Source organism: Micromesistius poutassou (genome assembly GCF_964030765.1).
Source record: "Micromesistius poutassou genome assembly, chromosome: 13".
Classification (NCBI taxonomy): domain Eukaryota; kingdom Metazoa; phylum Chordata; class Actinopteri; order Gadiformes; family Gadidae; genus Micromesistius; species Micromesistius poutassou.
In genome coordinates, this window is record NC_140283.1 from 13,485,032 (window position 1) to 13,494,998 (window position 9,967).

At 44.5% G+C, this 9,967-nt stretch overlaps 1 protein-coding gene across 9 annotated transcripts in view; it reads left to right on the forward strand.

Moving 5' to 3' along the window:
- The window catches only part of shank3a (SH3 and multiple ankyrin repeat domains 3a), a 146,968-nt gene that overhangs the window by 22,845 nt on the left and 114,156 nt on the right, over nucleotides 1-9,967 (forward strand). For all 9 annotated transcript variants that reach the window (XR_014637866.1, XR_014637867.1, XR_014637868.1 and 6 more), the window contains exon 2: nucleotides 8,881-9,084. Coding sequence is in view for 6 of the 9 variants with exons in the window: in XM_084477570.1 (XP_084333696.1) it covers nucleotides 8,881-9,084 (204 nt within the window). In the remaining 3 variants the exon portion in view is untranslated. The remainder of the gene's footprint in view (nucleotides 1-8,880; nucleotides 9,085-9,967) is intronic.

Genomic DNA, 9,967 nt, shown 5'->3' on the forward strand with positions numbered 1-9,967 from the left:
ACACACACACACAGGTGGTGAAACACAGCCTGTCCCATCGATCCACCGATTCCAAGCTGCAGGCGTTCCCTTGGTCACTCGCTCAAACTCAACCAAAAAGCTTTGGTTGTTGTTGTTGCTGTTGCCATTGTTGTGCTTCGGTCGTCGTCGTTGTTGTTGCAGTTCATATTGTGACAACCGTGCGACCTGAACCAATAACCCGTTGACCTAACCCTTTGAGGGGATTGTTTATTTCTTCCGGTGCATTTCACTGCCCCTGTTTGATGGATTGCTGTTTCAGGCGGCTTGTTGAATGTCCTCCACACTGTGTGCTCACTGAGAGCATAGCGCCGCCTTCATGTGAACCCTGTCATGTAGTGGCCCCGATCTGTCTGTCATCCCCGTCCAGTGTTCGACCGGTCACCACTCACACACGGCGGTCCGGCTGTGTTCTTTGTGTGAACACACAGCGAGCGTGTGGGGGCCGGTGTGGGGGCCAGTGGGAGGGCAGGGGGGCGGCGGAGGGGGGGGGGGGGGGGGGGGGGGCTTGTGGCTCTCTTGATCTTGAGAACCAGATCCAGTATGAATTGGTCAGCGTCTGTGTTAATTAGTGCATAAGTCATCCAGTCAGGGACGAGCCAGAGGTCCCGGTGGCGGATGGAGACGGGGCCCGTGGAGGAGTCATCACACTCCATCATCGGCCCCTGCTCCTCGATCCTCTCTCCTCACTTCATCACGGCGTCTCGCTAGGAGGCGGCCGCTCCTCTGTGGAGAGCGGGGAAGGACGGGAGGCCTGTCTCTAGAGATAAGACATGGGCGTGTGTGGTGCCTCATGCATCACACTTATACACTCGCACACACACATGCACACACACACACACACACGCGCACACACACACACAGCGTCGACGTGAGGCACATCTTGATGTTGTTAAGTCAGAGGGGCAATTCATTAAAAACATGTCTGTGGGTGCATGTATTTAGGATACGTTCCACCCACGCATTTCCACTCTCCGGTGATGTTGATAATGGCCCTGGGAAGGATCTTTCAGTGTTTTATTAAAATATCTCATACATCTACATACATTGTAAAGCTGAGGGCTAGATTATGGGTGGCACCACTCCCGAAGTAGCCATTTAATTGTAAATTTTATTGCATTACTTGTCATAAGAGGGTTGGCGGCAATATGAGTGGCGATCCTGAATATGACACTAATATAATTGTATAGATATATTTGACTAGTGTTATTGTACATGTAGTGCTTGTTTGACACTGGAATGTATATCGTGTGTATTTTGGATGTGAGTGAGTGTGTTCATTTCAGCATGCTGTTCGGTTTGTCTCCTGTGATCACATGACCTCGGGCCGTGTTGTAGCTCTGGTGTTAAAGGGTCGACTGGTTGTGAAGTGATGAATACAAAAGGCCACTGGTTTACTGCCAGGTCAAGTCACTGTAAAATCGTAGCATTTCCTCTGCATGCAGTGTGTTCTCTATCAATAGAACATGGAATATAAATCAGAAAATGTTTTATTTTTGGAATGTCCAGGGAGTCAGATACAAAGCCATAATTACTGTCTGGGTAAAAACAAACAAAATAGACACATTTGCATTTATATTTTCGCACTAATGTCTATGATTTATTTTGTACGCGTACAATTACATTTTTTACAATGATGATTGTTTTTCCCATGCTTGGGGTTTGGACATGATTGTGATGTGAAGGCAGGGTGAAGGGAAGGGGGCAGCATGATTGGTTACTCGGACATATGCGTCATTGGTATGCACCACATTTGTTTTTCCCCTTCCCTTCACCCTGTCTCCATGTCAAAATAATGTAAAAAATGTGATCAATCGTAAACATGACTTCAGAGAAATTGTGTTTGATAAATAAGAAATAGGAACCAGAATCCAGAAACATTTCCACATCTAAAGCCAAATCTTCTTCTTTTTTTTAATGCAGACAAATACTTTGGCCTCATTTGACTCCAATAATGTCTTCGTCTTCCCCACTCTATTAATCTAAAAGTTGTAGTATTCAACGAAGTAGAACAGCTCTACATATTCCAACTCCTCTGCGTCTTCCTCCTGAACGCTATGCGACTGTTCCAAAACGCAACTTCCAAACGCATTGCGTAACACATTGCATAAGCATGCATGTGTGTGCATAGTTGCACACACGCATACACAAACTTACGCAAAAAGTCACACATACGCAAAAAGTATTTTTTATAAGAGCCCCTCCACCCCTTACCTACACAAACAAACACACTGTTACTCAGCCCTTTGCACCTACAAACAGAGACACACATGCATGCAGGCACACACACACACACACACACACACACATATGCACACAAGCGTGCGCACACACAAACACGCACACACACATTCACATAACCTCACTTTGACTTTCCATCCATCTCTATTTCATTTTCTCTGCATGTTATGTTCAATCATGCGTGCAACACTTTGCAGTTCAAAGACTGGCTGAGGGCAAGGAGGAACGAAAGAGAGAGGGAGAGAGAGAGAGAGCAAAAGAGAAGTGCATTTATCTGGGATGAAGGAACGACTGCTCGATCATTGGAAAAAGGGCTCATGGCTCCGTCCACCTCGTAGAAGAGAGGAGCATTATTTTGTGGCATCAAAAGCCTTTGCCAACCAATTCAACGTTTACCAAAGCAATACAGTGCCTGAAACACAGCATATACTCCATGCACTCGATTACGCCAGGGGGAAACTATATTATGACTTTAAAGTTAGGGTAGGCAATTTGGAGAAACCAGCTTGAGTATGCTCGATTCTGAAAGTATCGAACCAAAGACATCCCACCCCTCTCTTCAGTCCTGCCTCGGAAGCCAATCCCCCAAAACAAATAGTTTAAGCTAGTTCGCTCTCTTTAGCAAAACACTGCCTAGCCAGAGTGTGTGCCGGTAGCTGGTTAGGTAAATCAACAGAGAGATAGGCCATCCAATCATTTTAATAAGGCTGATTCAATAATTAGACAGGCCTATGACAGGCATGCAACAGCCAAAGATACCAGATTTGTTTATTTTTTTCATCAGAGCATTTCATTCATTGATTGCTGTCTTGATGTAAAGAGAATTTCAACGAATATGCCAAAAAAGGCTTCTACATAGTTTTTTATAGATTGCAGTTTATACAATTAATAACGACTATGAATAAAACTCCAGTGCAGCGGTTAAAAGCAATAAACTAAAGCACTAGAGCAACCATGGAAATAATGAAGTTATTTCCAGTATGGAGTCATGCACGGTGCTGAGAGCTGAAACCATGTCATCCAGGGGCTGATGGCAAAGGAGACAGTGTTTGTTTCAGAAGCTTTAGATCAGTCGGTTGTTTACTAGACACACAAGCACACATGATGCACACACAAACACACACACACACACACAGATCCAAAAGCAAGGTCATTTATTCAAACAAAGCAAACAGATACGGCCGCTGTGTGCGTTCCCAGGGTGCAACGCAGACCTCTCGGTCCAATACATAGATGAACCAGACCTAAAATGTGCTTTATTATCTTCAATTCACTGTGTGTTTAGTTAACTCTGTCTGTTTGGGTATGCTTTTTTATGTGTGTGTGTGTGTGTGTGTGTGTGTGTGTGTGTGTGTGTGTGTGTGTGTGTGTGTGTGTGGTTGCATGTGTGTGTATGTACATACCCCTATTAGTGGTGTTGTGCTCTGACCATTTTGATTTCCAGTCCGGTGTTGCTTTGCCTTTGCTATGGTGTCGTTCAAACAGTGACGTAACGAGGGATTGTGAAAGAGTCGCAAACCTCCCAAACCAAACAGTTTTCAATCATGACATATAGAAGATATGAAAATACTTTATTGTACCCAGACAGGACATTTGTGGGCAGTGCAGCAATTTAGAATTGCTGTTTTAGAATTGCTTCTGCAGAAAACAAAAAAGAGGCAAAAACCCTCATTTTATTTAAGGATTAGGGGAAGATGGAAGAAGTGATTTAAACGTGCCTTTGTGTGTGAGCACCGTGCCAGCTGGTGCTGTCGTGAGTCCTGAGCGTTGAAAGAGAGACACTTGACAGAATGAAAGCCGTTCAGGTGAAGTGAGATGACAATGTGGCTTTTTGGGTTGTTTGTTGCCTGCATAGTAGTCATGATTTAGAAAGTCTCAGCTCAACGGCTCACTGCTCTGCCAATTGGACCCTTATGGACCCCTTCTCACAGGGACGCCGTCTTAGGACAAGCAGAGGTGTTGCACATAACACTAATTACAGGTCTGCTCCTTTGATGTACCCGGGCACGGTTAGTAGACTCAACTAGTGAAGATAAATCTAGGGCACATACCCTGCTTTACATTAAAGGAGCCCAATGGTGACGACTCAACCCATGTAACACAACACGCTCCCTCCGCTCCACTCACTCAAACCTCCTCCACATACCCAGAACCAAACTTAGGACCATGGGAGATGGGGCCTTCTGTGCTGCTGCCCCACGCCTGTGGAATGCCCTCCCTGACACCTTGAGGGCACCACAATCCACTGACTCTTTTACAAAAGGTCTTAAATCATTTATTTTTAGCAAAACCTTTGGCTCCCCCTCTTAGATGTTTTTAAACCCCTTTTTATTTATATTTTTTATTTTTCAACAACACTGCTTTTAACCTGTAGCCCTTGGAGATCTTCGGATGAAAAGGGCACTATAAATAAAAATGTAATATCATTATTATTATTTTATTTGACTATGATGATGAAAAAAGGCTCTTTTCGTGAGGTACACGGTATAGATTGTCTTGATTGTCTTGACTACACAGACAGGCTTTGGCTGGGCCTACTCATTTATAAGTCATCATTTGTTTCCTGTTATGTACGTGGTTTCGTATTTTTTTCAATTCATTTTCTCATCGTTTGGGTTTAAAAAGACAAACCGTACGACTCTGTCGCAGGCAACTTTCCCCCCCGAAAAGGCGTCTAAAATGGCGTCCGATGAAGGAGAGCGAGAAGATGAACTAAAACGTTTGAGCCGGCGGGTACTACTCAGGGAGGATGTGGTGTCGACCCAGAGGACACATCCGGGAGGTGCTGCCTTATCTCTGTCTGGGCTTACAGCTCTGCAGTCCTCTTAATCTCTTTTGTATGTATGTATCCATCTCCTTCTTTCTGCACCCCCCCCCCCCCCCCCCGGTCCTAATCACTGTAGTGCCTTTGCTTTGATAATATTGTTTAATTAGTTTCAAGGATATTCGAGCATGGGCTTAGGCTAATTTATCTGCTGGCGAGGGGTGTTTAGCAGTGAATTAGAAAAGGACTGGGATATTGTAAAACACGGCAGGTTTGTTTCCCTTTCCCTTTTCTTACAGAGGTCATTAGATATGAAGCAGTTACATTTGAAGCCGCTCTGTCCGTTCATCCACTCATCTAAAAATTTTGAAAGATCACCCCTCTGTGTGCTGCTTGTCTGCACGCACACACGCACACACGCATGCACGCACACACACACACACACACGCACACGCACATGCACACGCACGCACACACAGGCACACATGCACACACACACACACACACACACACACACACACACACACACACACACACACACACACACACACACACACACACACACACTCCTATCTCTTTGCCAAGCTGTGTCATGCTCATGCTGGGCTGTGGTTGATCAAGATTTGTTCCACTTGGAGTGGTGGAATGGGAAAAGGTAAACAGAGAAGGCTTTTATTATTATTATTAATATTATCAACGCTCACGGGTCACTGAACACGGCATTGGATGAGTACCCCAAAGTCCAGGTCATTGAAGAAAACGCATCAATTTAAAGTCAAGATCATTTGCCTAGCCGCGTGCGTGGTTTGACAGGCATGCGTGCATACACTTCTGCGTGTGACGTAAAGGTAAACCTCAGATCCGCCAGCACTGTCCCCAATTCATCCCCCTTAAACATTCTCTGCCTCTCCATCCATTCTCTCCATCGCTGGCTTCGTCTATCCCTCCCCGGTCTCTCGTCTTCATCGCCTGTGAGCTCAAGAGGTTCCCCATATCAAGAGTCTTTTGTCACGTCTGGAAAATAAAAGTTACTGCTGCAGAGCCACATATAAACACTCTGTAGGATAATATAGTGTTAATAGTTGATGAGTTGAGGGAACAAACAAAGCACAAGAGGTGTACCGAGGTACTACTTAGTCTTGCGTCACCAGATGTAGCGGTGCTCATCATTCATTTACATTTACATTTTAAAGTTCAGTATTAAGTTTGCACCTGTGTGCAGTTGTGTCGTTGTATAATTGTCTACTTGTGTTCGTGTGACTTTAGCTCTGTGTGTAGTTGTGTCTGTGGTAGTTTATTTTATTTTAGCATAAAATAACGATAGTAGGAGTCCGATGTGTGATTATCTAGCACTAGTAGTCCGGAACACACTTTGTCGCAGAGCCGTCGTTGCAGAACTTTAGAAATGTTGGAAATTGTTGTGGAATTTAGAAAGCACTTTGATGGGTGATATCTTCTCACTGTGCTTGCACAACCACTTAAAAAACAAATGTGTATACATTTACTAACTGAGCATATCGAATTCATATGTCTTCTCTGCACTCTGCTCTTTTTTTTAAAAAGCGACTACTTTTTTCTCTTCTGATATCAGACCCTCGAGCGAAAGAGCACTAAATCTCGGTCTTCTGTTACAACAAACACTAAGCCGAGAGATCAATCAAAGTAGCCATTTGGGGTTTGGGAGGCGGGCCCTGACTAGTGGAAACATTGAGTGGAACACCGGTCACAGAGACATGTTGTATGATTGATCGACACGATTACCACCACTCGTGACAATTGGCTCATCCTCTGATATCACGACTGGGGATGTAGATGTTTTTGTGTGTATCTGTGTATAATCATGTCTGTGTGTATGGGTAGACTTACGCTGTTCTGTTTTAGTTGTCGGTCGTTGTGTGCATGTTGACCTGTAGGCTATATAGTTGTGTATGTGTGTGGTTGTTTAGTGTAGTTATGTTTCTGTAGTTGTGTGTTGTTTTGTGTATGCAGATGTGTATAGTCATGTCTGTGTGTTTTCATGTTGTTGTCATGTTTGTGGTTGTGAAGGGTTGTCTTCAGCTGTGTGTGATTTGTTGATGTGATTTAGTGTTGTTAACTAACTCTTCATACAGGAAACTTTTCGCAGTCCCACATAGTGTAGTCGTATCATTCTGTGTAATTGTGGAGTGGCTGTGGCAGCTCTATGAAGTAGCTGTGTGTTGTTGAGTCACTACCGATTCCAGGTTGTGCCTGTATGTAGTCCTGTATTAGCCTAGTCCTAACTAGACCTTCGTACTCATTTCATTCATACCGATGGTCTAGAACTGCTATAGAGACAAACGATTTCTCACTTGAAGGCGGGTGCTGTTGAAGTTTAAAACCTATTGGCTCTGCCCAGTGCCACTCCGGATCTGCCTTGACCAATTGCTAACGTTTGGTCGTGACCAAACGACATATTTCATGCTTAGCAGACTCCTTCACCACTAACGGAGCCAGCTGGAAAATTAAACTTTTCCCTAATCCCGTGGGAAGAAGCGCCACAACATCTGACCACCAACAAAAAAAAAATCTGGCTTTAATTTATCTATATTCGGCAGAGTTTCCACAACAGACCGAATAGCTTTCTCCATGGTCTTCCTGCTGCTTCCTGGTATTCGTTTGACTACAACTGAAACTCGCACACGACCTGTACGTCACTGTTCTCAGGCCGCGCCTCCTGTTCGCTGATTGGAGGGACAAACTTGAGGGAAAAGAAATCGTTCGAACATACAGCACTCCCAGACCTAGTACTGAAGTGAAATGAAAATTGAGCCGCAGTACGGAGGCGGGCGGAACCAGGCTAGAGCTGCATATCCTCGCTTGTGTATGTGTCGGTTTAAAACTGTGTAAAAACCAACCAACCCCTCATCTCCTTTAATTCCTCTATCTTTATCTTCTATCACCCAGACAGCAGCACGATGCGCTTTAAAAGTAAGAGCGAGGGTGGTGATGCTTCATGTCGTAACCATAGCGTTTGTTGTACCATCAACAAACGCGCGGGGCTTCCTCTGGCACCATATACGGGTGGGACGCATCAAACGCTAACAAGCCCAATAGCTTGTAAACTACAACCATCCAGCAAGTGAAAACCCTGCTATCATGGTATCCTCGACGGGCCTCCCTGGATGTATATATATATATATATTAGCTTTACTGCTGCCTATTAGAGCACACAAGTAAATGGACTGTGTTGTAATGTTCTGCCCTGGGGCGGGAGGGACAATGTAAGACTCTGGTGGGGCCCTGCATCCACCTCCTTTGGGATGGAATCAGTCAGCGAGATAGAGCGGACCGGAGATGGCCTTTGGACCTCATTTTAACTCTGGATGGCCAATTATCCTGAACACTGTTTAATATTCGGTGTCGATATGGCTACAGACACAGACACACTCGCACACATGAACACACTCGGGCACAATTCCATGCAGAGGTGTGCCATCCGTCTTGCTTCACAATGTCATTTGCATCAGTCATCAGCGCTGCAAATGCCTCGGTTAAAGGGCTGTTAGGGTGACCTTTGTGTTCATTAGTCCACTTTATTCACCATTCACCGTCTAATCCAATCGTGGCATTGTTTTGAAATGAAAAAAGGAATGCACAAATCTCTACACATCTGCATTCTTTGTTCAGTATCTCTACACTGTACAGCCACTGCTCAACACACACAGGCCCACACACATGTGCACACACTCACATACATTGCCGCTTATGTTCTTAATGTATTTTTCTCTATATATCGATACGTTTTTTTTTTTCATGTCATTCATTTTGGGTGGAAGGTTAGGTTTTGTTTAGCAACGCCACCAGACAGCACCTAACACTTTCCTCTCCTCTTGCAGAAATGCATGAAGTTCAACGTGGACGCCCCCATATGGCTGTCTAAACAGCAGATCCTGTGCACCCTCAACCAGAGCCTGAAGGATGTGCTCAACTACGGCCTCTTCCAGCCCGCGTACAACGGCAAGGCTGGCAAGTTCCTGGACGAGGAGCGGCCACTGCGGGAGTACCCCTTCCCCTCCATCGCGCCTGTGCCGTACCTAGAGGTTAGTATCCACAGGTACCTCTAGGGCGGGGGTTCAAATGACTCTGGGTTTTATACCAAACCAACATGGGACACCGGGACCAGGGTTTGAAGGTTTTATTAGTGAGTCTGTGATAAACATGAGGAGGGAACGACATGTCAAGCGTTGGCAAGGTTTGCCAGATGAATGTTTGAATAGTTAATGCAAAAAAAATCTGCATGAACTTGGAACATATCTGCTCATAATGTCATAAAATAACAGGGATCTCTCGGAGACCACAGTACTATCTCTGGCTCTGAATTTCTATATTTTATCAGCTAATCAAACAGGAAACATCAAGGTTTACATGGAAGCCTGCAGGTTATTATTTATATTTACTGTTCATACATTTAAAGGATATTGTCTTTGTTGTTCCCCATCTTCAGGTTACTTAGGTCTTATGATGATAACAGTGTAGAAGAACAGGATTTGAAAGAATTTCATCATTACTCAAAAGATTGTACAAGAAGTGTTAACATGGGTTGAATGGGACAGATTGCGTATCACACTATTCTGAAGTCTTGTTGGACTGATTTTGTATATATATATAGATGTGTGTGTAAATTATGCTCTCTGTTCCTTTTCAAGGAAATGCCATACCAACTAGCTGTCTTTTCCACTGACTTGACCAGTGTCCTCTCAATGGCCAGCAGAGCTAGGCTGCTTAAACGGCCTTGGCCCATTGTGTTACGGGTGTAGGCCACTTTAAACAGGAGAAGCTCCTTTCTACACCTGCAGATGTAGCTGTAATTGTTGCCACTAATGAAAACAGTTTGTAAAGCTGCTGTCCAACTCCATGTCTTTAAGGAACACCAAGAAATCACACAGCTTTCCGCTGTCACCCTGCAAAGTCCTGTTCTGAATA